Source organism: Staurois parvus, unplaced genomic scaffold (genome assembly GCF_062004578.1).
Source record: "Staurois parvus isolate SC_StPar_1 unplaced genomic scaffold, SC_StPar_1.0 ptg000151l, whole genome shotgun sequence".
Taxonomy (NCBI): domain Eukaryota; kingdom Metazoa; phylum Chordata; class Amphibia; order Anura; family Ranidae; genus Staurois; species Staurois parvus.
The window spans coordinates 9,569,318-9,594,191 of record NW_028317947.1 but is presented as its reverse complement, the minus strand read 5'-3'; the positions used below and the strand labels follow the sequence as shown (position 1 = coordinate 9,594,191).

The following is a 24,874-nucleotide window of genomic DNA, read 5'->3' as shown; positions in this document are numbered from 1 at the left end:
GGGGTGTACGCTGTCTGTCTGGCCTCCAGGCACAGGAAAGACTCAGACAGTGTGGGAGGCAGCTGAAAGAACTGCACTCTATCCAGCCCAGCTGTGTCACAGCCGCACTCGCCCAGCCTGCCTCTGTGTGTGTATAGGCAAGGCAAGGCTTAGAAGAAGGGTGTAACTCCTTCCTCTATATATAACCAACCTACAAGGCAAACATTTCTCAACTCACATTAACACAGCTGCTGAACCATAGAGAACACTCAGGACAACGCAGCAGGTAGGTTATATTCCTTCGAATCTATATATTATATACTGGCATTTCTGGAATCTAATTTATATACACAAAAATGTTATTAGAATTTGACTATCTATTGAATAATCTATATAATTATATCATTAACATAATATTAATAATATTAACTATTATTTAATGCCAAATATCTATCTATCTACTATTGAATGATCTACATATGTCGAATGCATAACTGCATTTCTGGAATAAAATTTATATATATCCTTACAGTAGAAAAGAAGAAAATTACAATAATACAGCAAATTTAGAGAAAATTAGCAAAACACAAACATATTATCATTATCTATCTATCTATCTATCTATCTATCTATCTATCTATCTATCTATCTATCTAATTATAATATTAATAGAATACTAATATTAACTATTATTTAATGGAAAATTTCTATCTATGTATCTATCTATCTATCTATCTATCTATCTACTATTGAATGATCTACATATGTCGAATGATAACTGCATTTCTGGAATATAATATATATATATATATATATATATATATATATATATATATATATTCTTAAAGTAGAAAAGAAGAAAATTACAACAATACAGCAAATTTAGAGAAAATTACCAAAACACAAAAATATTATCATTATCTATCTATCTATCTATCTATCTATCTATCTATCTACTATTGAATGATCTACATATGCAGAATTTGTAACTGCATTTTTGGAATATAATTTATATATATTATTAAAGTCGAGAAGAAAATTACAATATTACAGGAAATTTATGGAAAAGTACCAAAGCACAAAAATATTATTATAATAATTCTATCTATCTATCTATCTATCTATCTATCTATCTATCTATCTATCTCTATCCTTGACAAAAATTATATCTAATTCTAATTCTAATAATAATAATAATAATAGAATATTAGTAATAAATATTATTTAATGCCAAATATCTATCTATCTATCTATCTATCTATCTATCTATCTATCTATCTATCTATCTATCTACCTATCTATCTACTATGAAATGATCTATATAATTATAATATTTGTATATATATATATATATATATATATATATATATATATATGCTATAAATTGGACTGTCGAGGTCAGGCCTGCTTCATGCACCCTGAAAAGAATCATTAAGCAACTCATCTGCTTTGGAATTTTGTATATATATATATATATATATATATATATATATATATATATATCATGGCACTACCTGCATAGAGTTTGCATGTTCTCCCTATGCCTGCATGCGTTTCCTTCTGGTACTCCGGTTTCCTCCCACACTCCAAAGACATGCTGGTAGGTTAATTGGATCCTGTCTAAATTGGCCCTAGTATGTGTATGTGTGAATGTAAGTTAGGGATTTTAGATTATATGCTCCTTGAGGGTTAGGTTCTGATGTATATATGTAAAAGTACTGTGTAAATACTATATAAGTACCTGTAATAAATAAATAAATATATATATATATATATATAAAATATTAAATATTTTTAATGCCATCTATAACATTGATATTTAATGCTTTAAATATTTGTAAGAAGTAAAGTGAAACTGTATTGTCATCAAAAAGAGGGATACTTTCGCATTATCGTTATGAAAATTCTAGTTGCCTGAATGTCATGCTTTGCAACTAAAGCTGACCATAAACTGGTAAACTGTCTATACACTAGTAGATTTCAATCAAAATGTTTCATTTTAAGAATGTTCTTCAATTTTGTAATTGTTAATGGTGTCAAGTTGACATTCGTTTTCGACCACAGTGACGAGAAAATTTGATGGAACAGGATGGAAATTTTTTCTTCACTAAACAAATTTCCAACAGTGAATGTGGTTTTCTATCTGTAAACAAAATCCATTAGTTCCAAAATTGAATGTTAAAAAAACTCCGAAATTTTGAAGTACTTTCGAAAAACATTTATTAAGTTGTCAAATTTATTGAACATTTTTGTACAAACTTTTCATACAAATGTTCTTTGTTTGTTCAAAAATCTATGAGTATATGTTTAAGGTTTCTTTCACTCAGCTCCATGGGCTGAACAAGAGAAATCAATTGATTGCTCCATCCACTCTAAACCACATGGATGGAGGAATCCCCCCTTCTGGCTATGGTATTCTGACAGACAGCACCTGTGGCTGTGAGAATACCCGAACAGTGGCTGTATCTCACGCAGGCTTTGTTCAGCTGACAATTTTCCACCTAGCTGCTTTGATTTTCAGATCGAATAATATCAGGCATGAGGATGCCAATGGGGCCGCCAACAGCTTGAATTTTTCTGGTTCAGCTTGAGTTAAAATTTGCTCCATGTAGGGATAGCGTTACTGAGTCACTGACACAGAGCAAGTGTGCCAGTCTGGAGTTCAGCTTCAAGCTTCATACTTGTTCCAGGTCAGCGATGTAGTGACGCCAGGGGATTGGCATGACTGCCAGGCAAAAAGCATTTTTAGGAGGAGGCCAGGAACAGCAGAATTCCTGCTTTTTAAAAAGTTGAATTGATGAATATGTATTAAAAATTGTTTGCATAATATCTTCTTTTATGTGCTAAATAGCGTTCAGTTAGTGGTGGACATTAGCAATATCAAGGCTGTAAAATCAAAATGTTTAAGATATCCCTACTCTTCATTTATGATGTGTTTGGAAAATTGGAGTTAATGCATCAACACTTGGTTATTACAGAGTGTCAATGTTGTTCAAGAGCCATCAATGATATTCAAGCCTGTATTTATGGTTGTGGGTCACTAGTTTTATTTCTTTTAGTAGGCTCTTCCTAATATAACAGGGCTGATCATAGCAGCCATGATGCCCCGTTCTGCTGGTGTAGTGATCTGTACATCACAATACACAGCCCCGGAGTGAGTATCCACCATAATGCTTGCATTGACTAACACTGATTGGTGTCCAATGAGCAACCAATGAGAAGTGCATAGGGGCATCTTCTTCCAGTAAGGTGCCCAGAGGAATAGAAGGGCTTTTCATTGGTCAGCTTGGTTACAATGACCAATGAGCACGTGCCATTGCAAGCATTATAATGGACACTCATTCGGAAGCTATGTATTGTGGTGTATGATGTACAGACTGCTACACCGAATTGTTCGTTAGAGCATTCAATAATACCATCTGTGATTATACAAATTTCATATAAAACATTTTCAGTCAATTGCCATGACAATGTTGTGAACTTTAACATTCAATTTCAGGAATGTGTTTCCAAATGGGACTCACATAGCCACCAGGCCTTTTTCTGACACCTTTTTTGTAGTAAAAACAGTATCTGTTGCTAGAAATTTACTTAGAACCCCCACACATCATATATTTTTTAGCAGATGCCCCAGAAAATAAAATGGTTTGTCTTGCATTTTTTATGTCACACAGTATTTGCGCAGCGTTTTTTTTAAACGCAAATTTTTTGGAAAAAAAAGGTTTTGGAAAAAATACACTTTAATGAATTTTAATGCACATAAACACAATATAATACCCAATTTTTGGTAAAATATAAAAAATTGTTACACTGAGTAAATAGATACCTAATTTGACACGCTTTAGAATTGTGCACCTTCGTGGAATGGCGACAAACTATGTTTCCCTAGGCAATGCTTTAAAAGCCTTTACAGGTTACCAGTTTAGAGTTACAGAAGAGGCCTGGTTCTAGAATTATTGCTCATGCTCTGATGTTCACGGCAATAACTCACGTGTGTGATCACTGTTTACATATGCTTGCGGGACCAAGGTGTGCGACAGGCACGGAGTGATGAGAGTGCTTTAAATTTTTTCTACACTGTTTCTTTAATTATGTTTTCTTTATTCACTTTTGTTGCTGTCACAAGGAATATAAACATTCCTTGTGACAGCAATAGGCCGTGACAGGTACTCTTTATGGAAAGACCAGGGGTCTATTAGACCCTGGATGTCTCCTCTGCCCTTGCAAGCATCTAATCACACCAAGATTGGTGTGATCAGATACTTTCCAAATTTAAAAATGGCACTGTTTACATCCGGGAAACCAGAAGTGCCAAAAATGCTTGTCGCTTTTGGTTTCCTATACCATAGAGCTCATCAGGGACCTTCCAGTCCTCGACAAGCTCTGTGGTAAGCCGCAGGAACTGTTGGCTTTTATTTTGGGCTTACCGGTGGGGCGGGAGAACCTGGAGATGCACCGGCGGAAGGGGGGAGGCGACCCCTCTTAAAAGCCATCCAGTGGCTAATTAGCCACTAAGATAGCTTTTACATAAAAGCCGGCCACTGGCTGAAAAAAACAATACTGGGGTGATGCCTATAGCTTTAGGCATCATCCCAGTATAACCAAATAAAGTCAAATGGTGTACATGTACGTGATTTGGCGTTAACTGGTGGCAAGAACTTTGCTAGATCAGATAAGAAACAAGAAAAACATTTCCATCCATAGATTTTCATCAGTTAGACCACTAACCATTAGAAAGTCAAACAACTGTTTTAAAAAACTGCTTTCAAACTAAATTCTCTGTATGGCACGGCTAAGTGAAGTAAACCAAACTGAAGTTCTGACTTCACTGACTGCATGCTTGTTTTGGGTCACTGACTTAGCTAAACTTTAAACTATATCTAAACCCAAGAACAAAACTAATATATATTGCGGCATATCCAGGGGCGGACTGACAACTCATGGGGCCCCCGGGCAATAGGGGATCATGGGGCCCCTGTGTCCTTGCCCAAACTCAAAAAAGCCTATGAAAAAGGTACCAGGGGCATCTCATGGGGCCCCCTACTGACCCTGGGCCCTCGGGCATTGCCCGAGTTTCCAAATGGTCAGTCCGCCCCTGCATCTGTTTCAACCATGTTTTGTGCAGATCAGACAATTGTTCTTCAATCCTTCTTGGGGGGCAAATTTGATCAAATGGGTTAGAAAGCTTTCTCCAATGGATATGTTTACCACCAGATACTGTATGTAATGACAGCATGTAATGGCTCTTCCACACTCTCCACTGTTTTCCCTTCAAAGCCCTAGGAGCCCTCAAAGTTGGAACTGTGGCACATACCTCAAACCATGAGCATCTCTATAGGTTAGGAAGGTACTGCCTGTTGCATTGAGGGATGTGTTTAGAGCTCTGGACCTAGTAGTAGTAGTATTTGCATACTGGATGATTTCTGGAACACTTTCGAAAGAAAAATATAAATTCAGGTCCCTTTCATGCTTTCAAGGCTTAGCATTGCTTTTACACCCTAAAGCTCAACTACCTTCCACAAAAATTAAATGGTTAACTAAGGTCAGTGAAAATGCTGATCCTGCAGAGTCCCTTTGTTCTCTGACTTGTATTTCAGTGGCAGTATAAAGTCAGAATAAGTCACGTGCCATTGCTGTCTGTGTAAACAGTGGCCTAGAGCTAGAGCTCTCTAATTGGCAGGGAGTGTGAACTGCTGATTGCCTATCTCTAGCTCTGACTTGCCAGGAGAAGGTGCTGGACTGCTGCAGAGAGCCTGCTGCTCTCGCACATTTAGCAGCTCCACAGCCTAATAGCTGGACACAGATTTGCAACAGACACTTTCATTTATTTGTCCATAAAGAAATTAATACTTTGCAGGACAAGTATTTTTCAGTAATTTTTTTGTGGAAAGTATAGATGGACTGTAATACTTTTGTTTATTATTTTGTTTTCTTTCCTTGAGATATATATATATATATTGTATATCTGCCTGGAGACCTGAATTCCTAACATAAAACACTGTCATAAGCTTGCAAAAAGCAACCAAGCAAAACTCCACATTTAAAAAAAAAAGTCTGAAAAATTATAACTGACATATGAATTTATGTAACAAGATAAAGTTTTAATTCTCCAAATATCTGGGTTCCTGAAATGCACCTAATACATATAAATTGTGTGTGTGGTCCAAATGTGTAGGTAATTCAAACCAACATCTCAAATCGGCTGTCCTTGTAAATAATTAAATATATATGCAAATAATAGCATATAAATGTTAATTTCATGAATACTCTAGGCTCCCTTAACTCTGGCTTTAGCTGTATATAAAAGGAAGGGTTGGTGTCATTAGCTTCAGTATAAGAGCTTTAAGGTATAGCTCTACTTTCTAAATAGTCAACTGCTCCTTCTTTTTTAGGAATTCCAAGTTCATATTTAAAAGTGAAAACGATCATGTCCCAAGTAATACCTAACCATGTGTTGCGAGTGGGACAGTCGGTCTGCATGGCATCCACAGAAGATGGAGGTGGTTTTAGACAAGTGGCACACTCAAGAGGTCTATCGATGACGACCAAATGCTCCTATTACACTTCAGAACGGTGTGTTGGGCAGATGACAACACAGGTGAGTGGCCACAAGTTGGCTGACACAGCTCTTTGTGGTGGACCGAAAAACCCAAATTCTGGTTCCTTTAACAAGTCTGCCGAGAAAGGACCTCACATTCCCACAAATGGTCACCAAACCAAAAGCACTAACCAACAGAAAGTTATTAAAGGATCAGAAGTAGAAGTCAATGAGGAAGAGCCAATATCTCCATCACTGGATATATCCATAGACCATCTCAACCAGCTCATCTTACAGCTGGATCCCACCTTCCAACCCTTGCCTGTTAACACCGATCTAATCAAGAAAAAACGGGATCCTTCACCCTGTAGGCCAATTACAGCCAAAACCACAAGCCCTCCAGGTAAGAAAAGTCCTAGACTACATAAAAAATCTATTTTACTGTACTCTGATTTTGGTTCTTAAAGCATATCTCAACCCAAAAAACAAAAAATGTGACATATTGATCCTACCAGTGCTTACAAAAGTTTTATTTTAATTTATTTCACCTGGTTATCCTGGAAATAGCACACTTCCTGCAGAAAGAGCCATGATTGTCACCTAGATTTTATTTAAAATATCTCCATTGAAAATGTATAATTATTTGAAAGAAGGATAACAACAGTATGCACTTCAGCTCACAGGAAGGGACAAGGAAACTATATTTCTAGCAATATTGACTAGTAAGTTTCTACTTGCTGAAAGTGTACTTACCTTGCTAAAGAAAAATGAATGCAGCCACCATATCTAAGGGCTCTTAAGCTTCAATATATTACATTTATGTTCTTGGATTTAGATATCCTAAAAGGTCTAACTCCATCCAAAACATATTTTGGGGGAAATTTGGAACAGTAAATACTTTAAGTGCTAATAACTCTCAAAAGGAAGTTAGTTCTGCTTTAACCCCCCCCCCCCCCCAGCAAGCAGAATTGGGATTTTTTTTACTATTTTTAAAATTTGTATAATCTTTAGCCCTCCCCCACACATACACACACACACACACACACACACACCTGCCGCCATTCCAGCCTATGCCAGGAGGATATGTGCCTGGTCCTGCAGCCTCCTGTAATACTTTCATCAAATCTCCCAGGTGGCTGCGGGATCAGCACAGAGTGGCCAGGGTTTGGTCTGGGAGGGCCATGTCCAGAGCATCATTAGAGCTGGTAGCCTGCATCCTAGAGAAGCCACCTACCATAAATGTTAACGGATTTTTCTGACAGTAGTCTTTGGAGTCCTCATGGGAAGATTTCTCCCTCTACTTCTGTTCCAGTGACAACACCAAATTTTAGACTTTCTTCCCACTTTCATTTCTGGTAACAATGGTCACCAGAGGGCTGGATCTGCCCAGCAGGGACCCAGACAGCATATAAAAAGAAAAAAAACCTCCTTGTTACTAGCAAGATGCCGCCACTGATGCATTTTTGGCGGGTAATGCAACACACAAAATATTCAACCACCCGAGGGCTTTGCAATTTAGGACAGTATAGGCATAGTACTGACTTGTTATAAGTCTGTGATTATTACATAATATGGTGCCTGGAAGGCTCGCTTGTCCTCATTAACTCAGCCCTGCCCAGTGAGGCAGCTCATGCTATTAAATGTAGCTTTATAATAGAGCCGTCATATTCCTAATATATGCCTGCCAGCATAGGATTGGCCTGTGATGTCAGTGAGAGAGCAGTGTATTAGTGTAGGACGTAGACTCATTGGCATAGCCATCCTAAGCCAGGTTCAACTTGTGATTTTAAGATGGTGCCATATTGTATATGGTACTTACTGCATGATCACCTACTATTTTAATCATTTGTAAAAATTATCAATACTCAAAATGTTAACCTTTATGTTGAATTGGAACTTCAGCCAAAACTTTTTTTGTAGATTTGACTAAAGTTGGGTCGATATGAAAATCTCTGTTGGGTGTGTATTACTCACATACCTGGTGGTGTTGATGAGAGGACTTCTCTTACACCTCCAGTCCAGTACTCCCTGGACTTGATGACAGGGCATAGCAGGATGAGAAATGGCATGGGTGCCTGCAGTAGGTCTGGATGCAGCAGATAATCTGGAGATTGCGTGGATGCTGCTGAGTTCCTGGGGTGGTTCAGACCAGATCTGTGTGGAATGTTGGTTTGCAGATAATGCAGAGGGCCATGCAAGAGCAGGTAGCAGAACCATTGACAGGGAAGTGAGAGTCAACAAAAAACAGGCAGCAGAGGTACAAATGAAATGGGCAGAAGACCAAAACAGCAAACAGAGTCAGGACACAAGCCAAGGTCAACAGCAGGAGATACAGGTACGGGAGAGTCAGGATGCAAGCCAGGCCACACAAAAGCACAGGTCATGTCATGGGTCACAGGAACTGACAACCACTCAGCAATTTCCCTGTATTGGAGTGTTAAAGTGGTTGATTGGCAGGAAAGCCAATATTTAGAAAGCCAACTTCACAACAGTATGCACCCTATGGGGAAATCTCCACAAAGTAAAGAGAAATCCATCTTTTAATAGTTATCACCAGAACATATGTCCCCAGATGGAGAACATTACTCTTGTACCAGTAACAAATGTATAACGTCAGATCTTTCTTCATACTCTGTCCAGGTGACAATGGTGACTGGGACAGAAATTAAGCCAGAAGCACACCTGATGGAGGTTGATTCCTTTCCCTATTTTGCTCAAAATGTATTGGCTGTAATCCTACTTCAGTTTAATTTTGTCCTTTACTACCTACGTGTCATTTTTTTTTAATACCAGTTGTCTCTATTTACCACCAAAAACAACAATAGTTAACCCTTATTATTGTAGCGCTCTCTTAGATAGGCTGCTAGTTAGGTTAGGTAAATTTAGTTCTTTTGGTTGCCCTGTAATCAGTGGAGCAGCTTGTGCTCATTTTGGGCTGTTCTGGGTTTCACTGGTTGCAGGTTTAACTGCTTTCACCTGCTTTCTAGAGAATTCTGGAATGCAGTAGTCTGAGAGAGTTACACTGGCAGTCTGCATATTTATGTGGTCCCAGCCAATCTCTGGGGGAGTGTGCCCAGTAGATGGCTAGGGGGGGTTGCATAAATTGACTGAGGGCTAGAACACCAGGGTCCTTGTCTAGGAGATGTTCTCAGCCTGCAGGGCTTCTGCCCTTCTGGGCAGTCCAGCTGTGCTTCTACAAATGTATATGTGGACATACAATAATCATATACTAACTTGGCAAGGAAGGTGGGAAGGAGGCATTTTGCCATCTTTGCCTTGAGTGCCAAAGGACCTTAACACAGTACTACTAGGAGGCCTCTTAGTAGAAAGAAAAGACAAATGGCTCCCGTCATTGTATGTAGGTTATGTCTGACTTTAAGGGAAGTATATATGTTTAGTCTAGCATGGTTTAACTGTACTTTGGTTCTTGGACATGATTGCACAGGTAACAGCACACCTGAAATAGTATACTGAAAAGAATTAATCATTTTTGACATTTGACTGCACTTTTCATTTGGCCTTATCACGATAACGTTTGCTTGAGGCAGCAAACTAATCATTGCAGTATTTAAAAAAAAATTGACATCATCTTCTGATATATGTTGAAGGAAAACAACTTTAAGTATTTGGGTGATGGCTAAAAATACTAAATAAATTAGAATTAAATGTTTAAGAACTATTGTGTAACAAACCAAAGGTGATCATCACCATCTTCATCTGTCATCAACTTCAGTCCACAAGATAAGATGGCAAAGCATACAAAGCTTAAGCTACTCATTCTGCTTAGAGTTGGGTTTGGGCAGTTTGACCCTATGCAGACCTAATCATATACGCTTATGGCCAAAACAGACAGACCTAGACATTTGTCAGCAAGCAGATATTCTGGACTGGGGAGAGGGCAATAAAAATATTTGTATGGTGACGACTCAGTACAAAGTAAATGAGCTTAGTAATTTTAATGTCAGAATTTTAATCCCATCTGTTTTATATTTAAAGCCTAACTCCAGGCAGACATAAAAGACACAATGGAATTCTTCTCTGTATTTATTAATACATCTTTAAATAAAATGTAATATCATTAATGAATAAACAAATTGTTGCTCTTTTACCAGCAATAAAATGCGTGGAGATGAATCTGACCAGAGCAGTTGCTCATGAGAACATACAACGATCTTCAAGTCCCACACCAAAGTTTGAGGGCATGCTCATTTCACGGGGAACAGACAGTAACTGCACCCCAAATGATAGTCTCATATTCTGCGAACCTCAATCCCATGCCAGCAAGTGGCAAGATCAGCATCATAGTTCATCCATGGGAGTTATCCGCCAAGCCACAGAAACCATTGCTGTCCCAAGTAAAAGGTCACATCAAGCTAATTCTATGCTGTCCTCATCACTTGGCTCTGACAGCTTATTCTACGCAAAGCCCTCATTCCACTCCAGTGAGATGTCAGTCATATCCACAAGTCCAGGATCAGACACCAACTATATTTTGGGAAGGTAAGTGACTTAAAGCCTTGATAACAAATTAGAAGAGTAGCAACACTGGTACTGTTAAAAGTATTAATACAAGTACTTTACACTATAGATAGCCATCATAGCCATCCTTGGCTTTTGAGTAGATATATTTAACCTGTAATTTGTAAACTTTCTCTTGCCTTGTCTTTTGTTATATAAAGCAATTATGGAAAAATCTCATGTAACATTTATTATTTTAATTCAAACAGTACTCATTCTCTTCCATACGATGACACAGATGGCCACCAATTCTCTTCAAGAATGTCAGAAAGCCCACTTGGGTCAGTGGGGTCCTTTTCCAATTTAAACAGTCCTGCAATAATGTCGCCTAACACTCCAATTCATCGGTTTGACCACCATGGCAGTTTTTATCACTCGAAAATTTCTCCTCATGTTTCTACGAAAGGTCATGCCAACAGTTGCCCCCCGTCTGTCAATAATTCCAGTATGGACATCCCCATCCTTCTGATCAATGGGTGTTTAGAAAATGAAGATCTCTCCCCCAAATCCTCCAGAAACCTACTGAATGGATCCAAAAGAAGAGGCTCCTCAAGTTTCAACAAAACATACTCTGAGTCTTCTATCCCAACATGTTCAGACAGTAAGAGCATTGGAAATTCTATATTCTGTTTATGTGCCAAATCCCTAATGCACTGACAATTATATAATAAATAATAAATTCACTAAAGGCAGCTTAATTTAAGGCACTCTTTGCCTATAGATATTACATTGCAAAAAAACTCAATATCTGCTATTCTTTTCTCAGGCACTGTAAAAGATGGTCAACCTGGCATGAAGTTTGTCATGGACACGTCCAAACTCTGGTTTAAGCCCAGCATTACTCGAGACCAAGGTAAGGACCTCTAGCCAAACAATTAGATATAGTTTGGGAATGTCTATAAGCAGGACCGGTGCTAGACTATTATGTGCCCTAGGCAAGACCAGCTACTAGTGCCCCCCCCAAAAAAAAAAAATTTTTGAAAGCATAAAATATTAAATCAACAAAACATGAAGCTGCTAAATGTCTTTGAATTTACAAAAATAAATGCCATGAGGTAGCTCTAGAGGATCCCAGTCTGGAATTCCTGAGGCAATGGGGGGAGAAAAAAAACATTGTGATAGCAGGCAGCCCAGTCCACACACACATTGAGAACACCTGAACTGAGCGATCCCACGCAGTGACAGATCTGACACAACACAACACACCACAGCCAACACAGATCAGCAGGCACTAGAAGTGCAAGCTGTGCGATCATGATGATGTTGCCACCCATTGACACATTGCACATGTGATGGATGGCCGGCCGGGTCACACTCACACAGACATGAGACATCAACGTCAGACATTACCTTCCTCCGCAGGCACAGCTCTGCCTCCAATGATGATTGGGAAGAGAAGGGCTTGAACTCCACAGTGATCAGCAGCCTTCATCCGGCTTGCAGTAAGGCACTGAGTCTGAGAGGAACACTGAAAGGAGCAGCAGCTCAGTTGCCCTAGACAACCGGCACTTTCCTCTGTCCTTTTATCCTTCCCCTCTGCCGCCCCTCCCCTCAGCTGAAGGATCATTCATGACCTGGTGATGTGCTACACCAAGAGAGTCTCATCCTGTGCTGTGCCCAGGTGCCCCTAGGCAGCAGTGCACCCTAGGGGGCTGCCTAGTTTGCCTAGTGGAAGCACTGGCCCTGTCTATAAGATTGCCTTGAAAGCAATTCATATTCTTTATAGCTAGAGGAGATGACTTTGAGACAGGGATTAAAGATAAATGGGCCCCTTAAAGGAATTGCCATGGGACCCCATTACAAATACTGTTGTTACAACCCTGTAGAGTAAATTTACACTAAATTTAAAGTAACTAAAGTAACTAAAACCCAAATAAACAATGATTTAATTTTCATTACCTTCCATTGCACATATATGTACAGTATATGTGATTATCCATGGTTGCTTCTATGTAATTATCCATGATTGCTCCTATGTGTCTAATTATTTTTTGAAGCCTCATTTTTGAGGGCGGCTACACTATCTCTACATGCTCTTACTGTAGAGCTGGCATAGCCACACTTCCCTGTCCGTTCTTGTTGTGGGCGCCAACGCTACATGCCAGTGCAGCCAGGGTCAAAACATAGTCCTCCTACAACTACTAAGAAAAATTAATTGATAGACAGACATATATATATAGAGAGAGAGAGAGGTGATGGCTAAAATATCTATTGCTTTAAACGCAGCTATCGAGTATTTAAAGAACACGGAGCCAGGAACTTTCATTATCCGAGATAGCACATCCTACCGTGGATCCTTTGGGCTGGCTATGAAGGTTCCAGGAACGTCCTCCAAAACAGGTTAGTTTGCTGCACAAAGAAAGTTTTCTTGTTTGTGAGGCTAATTCCCAGACACTCAGACACTCTCTGAGTTTGTTTTGCTTGTGTTTGTGTTGGCTTTCTCCAAGTGCCCCCATTTCCTCTCACAAAGCAGAGACCTATTGGTAAGTTAACTATCTACCTTCTAAACTACCGCTAGTGTGTGTTTGAGTTAGTAGGGCCATGAGATTACAAGCTCTGTCAAAGATCTGCATGCTGTGCTTGCACTATAAAAATTGTGGAAAATTAGTAGAGAACCTGACCTGGCCTAAAATGTTCCTAGGTGACAGTGTTTCTACGCAACAGTCTTCATAGGTAAAGGACCCTTATAGCCAGGCCTGCATGATGTGATTCTTGAACAGAGGCAGACGGACAATTTGGAAACTCGGGCACTGCTCGAGGGCCCGGGGTCAGTAGGGGGCCCCATGAGATGCCCCTGGTACCTTTTTCATAGGCTTTTTTGAGTTTGGGCAAGGACACAGGGGCCCCATGATCTCCTATTGCCCGGGGGCCCCATGAGTTGTCAGTCCGCCCCTGTTCTTGAACACACAACTTTAGAGCAGATGTTGCACAAACTCCCTGGGCAAGACACCAAACTTCCTGTAAGGTCCAAGCCAAACTCTAGCTTTTCAGGCATCTCCACTCAAAGTTCCTCCCTGGTGCTCCTTCCCAGGATTGGTTCCACTCCAGCTGACAGAAGCCACCTCCAGCAAAGCAGTGTAAACCTAGGCCGCAGACTCAGGATTTGCCTCACACGCACTTGGGCGCCCCCCCCCCCAGACAGCGACCTAGGAGGAGGAGACATGCAACCCTTCCCCCAGGCAGAGTCCAGTACAATCTACAGTCACTAACGTACATTCATATATACGCATACTAGGGTCAATTTAGACAGGATCCAATTAACCTACCAGCATGTCTTTGGAGTGTGGGAGGAAACCGTAGTACCCTGATTAAACCCACACAGGCACAGGGAGAAGATGAAAATTTTAGTCAGGTGGTGCTGTGGTTGGGATTCGAACCAACGACCCTAGTATTGGAATTTTTTTTGCCCTGGTTAGGTTACTTTCAAATGGAAAAACACACAACTTTTTGTAAATTGTGTGATATAGGAAAATATATCAGCGATCCACATTATATCTTTCGTAGAAGGACCTGTAGTTGTTAATCCCTAATAGAAAACTGTATTGCAGAATTTCAGTGGGCGCGTTTGATAAGAGTCTGTTGTGTTATGTTTTGGCATTCCTACTAAGGGCTTGGCACATTTGAGAATAAATGGGGTTTTGTCTGTTACATGACCTAGAAAAAGAGGTGACTTGTAATCATAGGCAGTAATGTAAGACAACATTAGTCACTGGAACTTTGGAATGGAGTAATTTGAGATGGAAACCTTCACTGCAGCACACTGTATGACTCACAATGACTCAAGTCACTATGGCTTGCCAAATGATGAACGTTTTCTCAAATACTGCTGAAAATCTGTAGATCTGGCAATAAGGTCCTTCTAGGTAATAATATTCAATGATAAATATACTGATCAGTAAATGTTAAATGAATGCTTGTAGCTGCTTACAATGTTGAGCACAGAAATGATATACTAGTCAAAGTAGGACATAGGCAAGCAAAGAGAGAAAGAGAGCAATTATTATACAGGATATATATATATAGCGCAGGGGCGGACTGACAACTCATGGGGCCCCCCGGGCCAGGGGCGGACTGACCATTTGGAAACTCGGGCACTGACCGAGGGCTCGGGGTCAGTAGGGGGCCCCATGAGATGCCCCTGGTACCTTTTTCATAGGCTTTTTTGAGTTTGGGAAAGGGCACAGGGGCCCCATGATCCCCTATTGCCTGGGGGCCCCATAAGTTGTCAGTCTGCCCCTGCCCCGGGCAATAGGGGATCATGGGGCGCCTGTGTCCTTGCCCAAGCTCAAAAAAGCCTATGAAAAAGGTACCAGGGGCATCTCATGGGGCCCCCTACTGACTCTGCCTACTGGTCAGTCCGCCCCTGATATAGCGCCATCGCTTTACAAAATGAAGGCAGACAGTACAGTTACAATACAATTCAATACAAGAGGAATCAGGACCCTGCTAGTTACAGCTTACAGTCTAACAGGGAGGGTCAACTGATACAAAAGTTAATAACTGGGGGGGATGAGCTGATGGAAAAGTAAAAAGACAGATTATTAGTTAAAACCAGGATGGGTTTGTTTAAAGAGATGAGTGTTTGGGGATCGCCTAAAGGTGGATAGAGTAGGAGATAGTCAGGCAGATTAGGGTAGGAAGTTCCAAAGGATGAGTGAGACTAGGGAGAAGTCCCGGGGGTGAGCATGAGAGGAGGTGATAAGGGAGCTAGAGAGCAAGAGGTCTTGTGAGTACTGAAGAGAACAATTTGGTTGGTATTTTGAAGTTAATGAATAATAAAGTTAAATAAAAGGACACCCAAATTTATGGTTCTTAACATTTAGACATCACTCAGTGGAGTCATAACACAGTTTCTACTGTACCAACAGATAACACAGCAAATGAGCTTGTCCGACACTTCCTAATTGAATCATCCGCAAAAGGAGTCCATCTGAAAGGTGCTGCAGAGGAGCCTTACTTCGGTACGTTTTCTGGACCAGAGTGTTTCTGTCATAATTAGGCAGATTTATGCATTTCATGTATCAGTTCAAGTCTTACAGATTTTGTTCCTGTTCTTTATTCTAGGAAGCCTCTCTGCACTGGTGTACCAGCACACAATCACCCCAATATCTTTACCCTGCAAAATGCGTATCTCTGACAAAGGTAAGCATGTCATTCATGTTCACATACATATAGAATGTATTGGCCTGGCTATGATCAGAGCATGTGTTAAAGGAAATCTTAACCTACAGCTTCTTCTGCCCTTCCCTGCTTTGTATAGCATTTTACAGGGTTTTAGATTAGAGAGCTGTTGCTGGGCTTTCTTTTTAGAAAACCCAGAATGACAATATTGGTACTTTAAATTAGATCTCTCTTTGTAAAATAAAAATTTTATATCATTAATTAGCATTGTTATATAATATAGTTACATAGTTACATAGTTAGTCTGGCTGAAAAAAGACAAAAGTCCATCTAGTTCAGCCATAGAATATCAATCACTAATAACTAAAATAAAAACAATAAAACAGAAAAAAACTGACTGAATAATTTTTTCCCTTTTAACATTTTACACACTCTTTGGGATTCATGGAAAAAAAACCATTGCAATAAAACTTATTGATTGATTATTTACAGCGAGCGATGGAGACAGCAGCCCAGATTGTCTGCCAGATGCTACATCAGAGCTCAAGACTTCAGCTGGTGAGATAAAAATTCCAAATGTATAGCTAGTATACTGTATATCACTGTCCATGTTGTCCTTTCAGTCTTTTTTATGTGCTTCTAGACAAGACAAAAAGCAGCACTAAAATGATATCATATTACATTATGGATATAGTTTATCCCTCTACTGAAAGTAATTCTGTCCCATAAAAAAAAATGCTGAGAGGTGTAAGGTGCTGGAGGTGTCTTTACCTACCTACAATAAATAAAGCTGGAGATACACTAGAAGATTTTTGAACAAACGTTTGCACACATTTACGAAAATTTGTACAAAAATTGTTAACACATTTGATGACTTGATAAATGTCAAAAATACTTCAATGTTTTGTTTGCTTTTATATTCAAAACAAGTGAAAACCACATTCATTGTTATAAATTAGTACATTTTTAAAATATGTTCCATCCTGCTCCTTCGAATTGTCACTGCAGTAAAAAATGAACATCAAATTCGCCCCACTAAACATTAGAAAGTGTAGTAAACATTCCTAAAACCAAAATTTGGAACAAAATTCTACTAATGTATGGCCAGATCTTTAGAATAGCATCTTGCACACAGGGGTTAAGGGTCATCCTTCAGCCTCCAATCAATCATGGTAAACCAGTGAAAATAAATGAAAGTAGCACACCAACTACAGTACTGATGCACAAATATGTAATATATTATAAAGATATAGTAAAGACATACAAAGGTACACAGGGTAAATAGGTAAACAGGGAACATGTATGTTGGCAATAGACTGTATAGTACAATCAAGTAAAAAAAATATGGAGATGATTTCTCAGGGAGATCCTTTTTAATAAGGGGGTCTGAGCACCCTTAAAATTGGGTCACATTCTTGCCACTATGGCCAATATTCTCTGGTAAGGTATCCTTGTTTTTACTAGGTACTTATTTTGTTACTCAGTTGTACTGTACATTATATTGCAACTATACATGTTCACTATTTATTATACCATTTGTATACCTTTATTACATTTTTATAATACCTTAGGTATTCTTCAGAACTTCCGAATTCCCTAAATTTTGGGTAGTGTCAGAGCTTGCCGATTCCTGGCCACCCCAACATTTCTATTGGCCCATTGCTATAATTGGACTACTTCACTGACTAAACGTGGCCGCCCATTCTGACTATCACACAAAGAGATACAAAGGGAAGAGGACTTGATCCTCGTTTTGGCGGCCCTGTCCGCCGCCTATATATCAGGTATGGAAAATTGGCAGGTGGACTTTCTCAGCCACCAGCATCTGGATCCAGGGGAATCTGCTCTCCAACCAGCAGTATTTCAAGCCTTTTGCCGCAGGTACAGCAGTCTGGATTTGGATCTTCTGGCATCCAGATTCAACAACAAGCTTTGAGAGCCGGGAGTGGGCGGTCAAGCTCCATCAAAGCAAGAAAGTGCCATAAAGTCAACAAAGGTTAACAGTAAGGCTTCATGGAATCTAGATCCATTTGGGATTTTGCGCTTTATGTTCCAGGGAACATATCCCCAATACAGCACAGTTTATCCATCTGCATAAGTAGCAGTAGCCGATTGCTTGAAACTTCTCACCAACAAATCAAAATCTACAACATGCCTTCAAAATATCATCCTGTAAACAATAAATGTGTTGTGCTTTTTATTTCCACACAGCATGCAATGTCTTGTATCTGAGCTCCATCAGTACCGAAACCCTGACTGGATCCAGTGCCATCCAGAAGGCAGTGACCGTCACTTTTGAGAAAGCTAGCCTCCAGGTGCCCACTATCGTAAATTTTAAAGCCAGTGAACAAGGAGTGACCCTGACCGACATCCAGCGCAAGTAAGGACTTTTCACTGGCGATGTTGCTGTAATAAAGTCACTATCTGCTTGGTTAGTGACTGACCTGTATTTTCTATTTCCCAGAGTGTTTTTCAGACGTCACTACCCTGTGTCGACCCTCAGCTTCTGCAGCGTGGACCCTGACCTCAGGAAGTGAGTAGAGTAGTTTTCTTTATGTGGTTCTGATTATGGAAAATGTAAATTAGAAGGGTGCCCTCTTTCACCGATCCTGCTCTTGCAGATCTAAGCTATAGCGATACCCGCTGGTAGAAGCTATTATTGCATGTGACTAAAAAATTTTATGTTCTCTGGTAACCACTGTCTTGGTCAAAGTGCAGTCTTACAAGTGATTTAGTATGCACTGTAAAGCAAGACATGTGACTATTCAACTTGAGTATACAGCTAATATACCATTTTTATAAATACAAGCAAAAGCGAGATTGCCTCCACAACAACAGCCTTTGACCCTGCAGTGGTGCAGTCTTTCACAACTCTCCATACATTTCTCTGTGACAGAGGGGCTCTGAATGTGTAAGCATTAATATTGGATATGTCCACAAATCAGATCCAGTGATAACAGGAATATTGGTGTGTGAATCAAAGAAGAAACAGATATGGGAACTTTACCCATGACAACTTGATAAAAATAATGTTCTTTAGCAAGAAACATACATTCCACATTAATAACTATGCTACTATAATTAGTGAGCTGTAATTTGCACTCTTCCCATTTCGTCTTGCTGGTGGCTGCCTTTTTGCTGAAGCCCAGAGAACCTGAGCAGCTGTAAATCTTTAGGCTGTCAGCTGATCAGCCTCTAGTGCCTCTGACTTTTGACACAGTGCCTAAAAATAAAGAGCAACTGAGCATGCGCAAAACAGGATGAGACATTGTATTACTGGACTTTAAACAGTTTAGGCACTTATTTGTAATGTTTTACATAGCTATACCCAGCTTGTGCTGCTTTAGGTAATTGGGCACCACCCCCCCCCCACCTTGGGAACCATGGTCCACTACTGCTGCCCACCACTGCTGACCAAACACACCATCCTGCGCCCTATTACCACCCACCCCCGGGAACCAACGTCCAAAAAACCTCCGCCCAGCACAACACCACACCTTGTCATTGTCCTGCTGCTTTATTTTTAGAGAATGGTGTAGATCCTAGACCAATCTGTATGACCAATCTTCAGCGTAGTCTGTAGGGAGGTCCAGGATTATTCTGTGTTGTCTGGCAGACATGCCTAGATGATACGACTAGCTGAGCTGAATTAAAAAATCTTTTGACAATCAAAACATTTCACAGCATTAAAATTGAGGATTTTGCCATTTAGACAAGTGATGTGCAAATACACATAAAAGCATTGATAGGGATAAAATGAAAAAAATAAAATAAATAAATAAATTATATATAAAATCCATAGAAAAGCAACAATATTATGAGCGTGATGGTGTAAGCCTGTGGTTATAATGTGGAGATCTTGTTTGGACTTGGTGAGGGTGGAGTCCTGATCCCCACCCTGTTACACAAAGTGGATAGCCTTAGGCAGTGTGAACAAAGTGTGAGTAATAACACCTCCAGTCTGATGTAGTTTAGGGATGCTCAACTGCGCACACATAACTCCTACCAATCATGATTGTAGAGTGATGTTGCAATCTGCGTCAAAGCATCACAAAAGACCATTATTAAAACAAGCTGTAATATTATATATAATAAAAAGGATCCTTATATGTTCAGTTATCCTGATGTATTCCCTTGTAAAAGAAAAGTAAAATTAATATATATGTTGAGCTGAGGAAACTGTTGGCGCTATATAAATCCTGTATATTAATAATATATATGTATATATTAAAAATAAATAAATATATATATATATACATATATAGAATATATATATATATATATATATATATATATATATATATATATATTTATATATATTTATTTTGGTTTTTATTGGCAAACATTTTTTTTTGGTGTTGGATAGTGTGGAGAAGAGATAAAACCCATTGTCAGGTTCTCCATAGCAGGACGTGAGAAGTAATCACTCTAAAAGGATGGGAAATTCCTTTTTTTTTTTTTACAGTTATTACAGAAACCAATGATCTCATTGAAAGATTTCTTCTATGTTTTAATGACATTTTTAAAATGTGTATTGCCATCAGTTTCTGTTCTCGTGCCAATGGTTACCAGGATAAATGGGGTAAATTTTTACAATGTGAGTAAAGACATAAATAAACACTTGAGTTTCGAGCTTCTATCCACTCCCTATCCAATACTAAAATGAAGAAATGTGCTATAGATATGCTTTAAGTGTACTAGTAACAAATCAAAGGTGGGCATAACACAATTCCAGATCAAAGATTTCACTAAATAGCAATGTTCCATAAAATGTAAGAAATTAATATAGAACAATGTATGGGAATAAAATGGCAAGATGTTCACTGTATGAAATTTACACATATGTTTTTTTTCAGGTGGCAGAGACAATGTAAATCTTCAAGGTAAGATACTCTGTAGAATTAACTTACTCACTTTAGGCCAGCCTTTCTTCTTTTTATCCTAGAGGAACCCTTAAAATAATTTTCAGGTCTCAGGGAACCCTTACCAAAGTCAGAGGACATTAGCAAAAATACCCCTTAAATTGATGGTCAATAGAAAGAATACAATCCTTACCGTGGTGGTCAGAATGCTACCCTTAAAGCTGAAAAGATCATTGGTGTTATGCTGCCTGCTCTGATAAATAGCTTTGGTCCTGGGTCTATGCGGGCACCATCCAATGGGAGGTCATTAGCAACTGTTCAAGGAACCCCTAGCAACTTGGAACCCTGGTTGAGAATAACAGCACAAAGGTAGATAGTGAATTATTCTTTGTTGGGATGATCGTTTTAAACAATTAAAATACCTTAAATATGACACTTTTTTTGAGGAAGATTCATAATCTCAAAATTCCTTTGGAAAAAATTAAATATAGTCCCATATGTTGGCACCTTTGAACTGGAGAAAAGGCTTCACATAATACATAGGGATGACTTATTTTCAAAAAATATCCTCATTGCACTTCTGTAGAGTTCAAAATCAGCATGTGTCAAAATCATGATCAATTAAAGTGCAACTGAACTCATAAAGTGAAGATTTGTTATTTGCTATTTTCAGAACGCAGTATAAAAGACAAGTTTCAGATTTAAAAAAACACACTTGAGGGTTTAAATAATCTTTTTCATCTTAGAAAGTTAGGAGTTATGAATTTCCAGTGAAAACCCTATCATAAAATTAATATTTGATAATAATATTAGATAAGATGCAAAGTCCCAAGAGATGACTTTTATGTTTTTGTTTCATTTTAGGATATTTGGCTTTGTAGCAAAGAATCCAACAGATCCATCAAACAACGTGTGCCATGTCTTTGCCGAATATGATGTCATTCAGCCTGCCTCACCTCTGATTACCTTCCTGACAAACTTGATTCAACAACAAGACAGAGTCTAGCTGCTGTTTTCACAGCTACAAGTGTGGTTTTATATACCGATCCTTATTTATCATATGGGACAGCAGTGCTGCAAGCTCCATTTTCTTTTGTGCTCTAGCCTCAAGCATCATTATATCACTTTTCTTGGATTCCAAGGGCAGCTGTTTAAAGTACGTATGGATGCCTTCATATACCTTCAGTTAAAGAGCAGCAGGATATTTATTCTTTGGTAAAAGACTTTTGATCATTTGGTCTTTTTTGGCCTCAAGAGACAAACTGGTTCAGGACCATTGAATCTGTACATATTGTATGCCTACTGCCATGCACAGCAGGAGTAGTTGCGGCTTGGGACCCAAAATTCAACTTCAAATGGCTAAGTTAATTGTATGCAGAGTATAATTTAATTTAAATGAGTTACAGGATATAATTTTTCCTATATAGCATAATTACAGCTGAATACTTTGAGTAAAATCTGAGATTTTACCTGCAGGTGGCACTGCAGGATCTGAAGTCAATGTTTCCAGCTGCTTGAATGGGGAAAGGATTCAATTTTCATATATACTGTTACACAAATTTAGCAACATCTTAAGAAGTCAACATCTAAAACAACCTTTAATGGCTTCTTTAGCTAGCACAAAAACGCAATGGATAAGCTAAAATGTAGAACAAGTCCAAAAAATTAGTTATTCATATTTAAGCTTCCATGCTTAGCAGAAATAATCATAATTATACAATAGATTTTAGTGCAGCTTAACATACAGGGGTGCAGATTAGAAATACCGGTACATGTGCTATTCACAATCCATGAGAAAATAGGACAGGTCTGAAATTACCACTGCTAGGTAGGGTGAAGCTTATATTTCCTGTCCTCCTAGGCAAAATGTCTTGTGTCCAGTCCAGTTGATTGGCAAACATTATTACATTTTGAAGATAAGAACTCATATGCAGACAAAGCATGCCAAGGCTAAGGTCAGAAATGCAGAAACAGACAGTTTGTCCATTTTGTGTCATGGCTGGAACTGACAACTAGAGAAGGACAAAGTGACATGAGATGATCATCAGCTGGATGTGGAAACAGTTTAGGTCAGCCTTTCTCAACAAAGGTTCCATAAGTTGCTAGAGGTTCCTTAAGGAATTATATATTTTTGCCTCTCTGAAAAAAACACTGACACCAGTAATCTATTTGGCTATCTGTAAGAGCCACTCTTGTCACTGTCCACCAATGTATGGACACCCTTTCCACTGATCACCAATGTAAGGGTCATTCTTCTCAATGACTACCAATGTAAGGAGTATTCTGTCCACTGATCTTCAATGTAAGGATAATTCTTCCAAATGACCACCAATGCAGGGAGCATTGTGCTCCCTGACCAACATGGTAATGTACTGTGAGCTAACAATATAGTAATTAGTGGTAAGGGTTCCCTAAGAGCTGAAAGTTTTTTCAAGGGTTCCTCCATGTTAAAAAATCTAGATCTAGATTATAAGCGAGTATTGGGATCTCTCCTATTGTTTCCTATTATTGCTATGATTATACTTATTACTGGTTGTACTTGTCAGATAAACATTTTATGCATTGTATTGCCTATACAACATTCCCTTGTCATCCATCGCCATGGAAAATGATTAGATTGTATAAATCAATAGAAATAATTATAACAATCTCATATTTGGGGCACCATCAGGCATCCCAAATCAACCAATCTCGAAAATTAGGCAACATTAAATACTTTGCTCAATCATAGTTGCTTGAGGTATCTCTTCCACTCTTCAGAACATACACTTGCATGCCTGTATGAACAGATTGTGCTATCCTATGACCACCTAAGATGTAGTTTGTCCTCTGTATGGTTGTCTTGATAAATGCTGGCCTTATAAATGAAATTTTAACAGATAGGAGCTGTGGTTTGCGTACCGGGGGAGGAGTAGAGGAGCTAGATAGTACTTTATACAATGCATGCAAAGGAAGAGTGCTTACTGAAGGGGTGATTCTTATCCAATGATTTTGCACTGTTCTAGGCCTCTTCATTATAATTCTTTGACATTTAATTGGTCGCTATGGATGACACCCTCCTCTTCCTCCAAGTTTCTGTAGGTGTTCCATAAATTCCCCAGTATATATGGAATAACACTCAGTGTTATGATAACTCATAAGCACAGAATTGATTGCAAGCTTTCTGAGATAAAGTTCAGGACTTATATGAATACATCTTCTTTTACCAAAGTCACATCTATTACTACCTGTTTATGACCGAAAAGATACGGGGAACAAATTAACCAGCACGCAATCTTCCTGAACTGGTTCCTTCAATGCACTTTGTCCATGTTGGACTTTGTTTTGTTTAATAGTCTTTTATTCTATTTATTCTTTTTTATACTGTGTAGCATATTGCTGTGTATTTACTAAATAAATATTTGTGTGGACCATGTAAGTTGTTGTTATCTGTTGAATGGAATTAATGACTTCTTTTATTTTTCTCAGCGAATTCAGACCATGGAAAAATCCCCATCTTCTACCTATATTGTAATTTTGTTATTAGTTACATTTCTTTCAAACCAAAATTGATTTTGATGTAACTGTGGTCATAGAAGACTATTATAGCTGCATAGCTGAGCTACATAAGTATGTATTTAGGAAAACAAGGAATCATGTCTTTAGGAAAACAGGAGCTTAATCTAATACACCACATTGCCATAAACATGAATAGCTTGTAGCTTACATCAGATTTGCTTCTTTGTAAAGTCGATCATAGACGGTTCGAATCTCGGACCAGCTGAGATTAAAACCATGTATGGGCAGGCTGAATGTACCCAAATAGATTGATCAACTTGGGTACAACCAGGGGTGGACTGACAACTCATGGGGCCCC

General features: G+C 38.9%; 1 protein-coding gene across 1 annotated transcript; it reads left to right on the top strand.

Moving 5' to 3' along the window:
• The first annotated feature begins 116 nt into the window (after window positions 1-116).
• Window positions 117-24,436, top strand: TNS4 (tensin 4). The gene is made up of 13 exons (XM_089674400.1): window positions 117-265; window positions 6,372-6,920; window positions 10,630-11,017; window positions 11,245-11,636; window positions 11,802-11,888; window positions 13,262-13,375; window positions 15,904-15,996; window positions 16,100-16,177; window positions 16,649-16,714; window positions 18,368-18,536; window positions 18,621-18,689; window positions 21,013-21,039; window positions 21,883-24,436. Exons 2-13 carry the CDS (start codon window positions 6,407-6,409, stop codon window positions 22,022-22,024), a joined length of 2,139 nt encoding a protein of 712 aa, XP_089530526.1. The 5' UTR covers window positions 117-265; window positions 6,372-6,406; the 3' UTR covers window positions 22,025-24,436.
• Window positions 24,437-24,874: the final 438 nt, after the last annotated feature.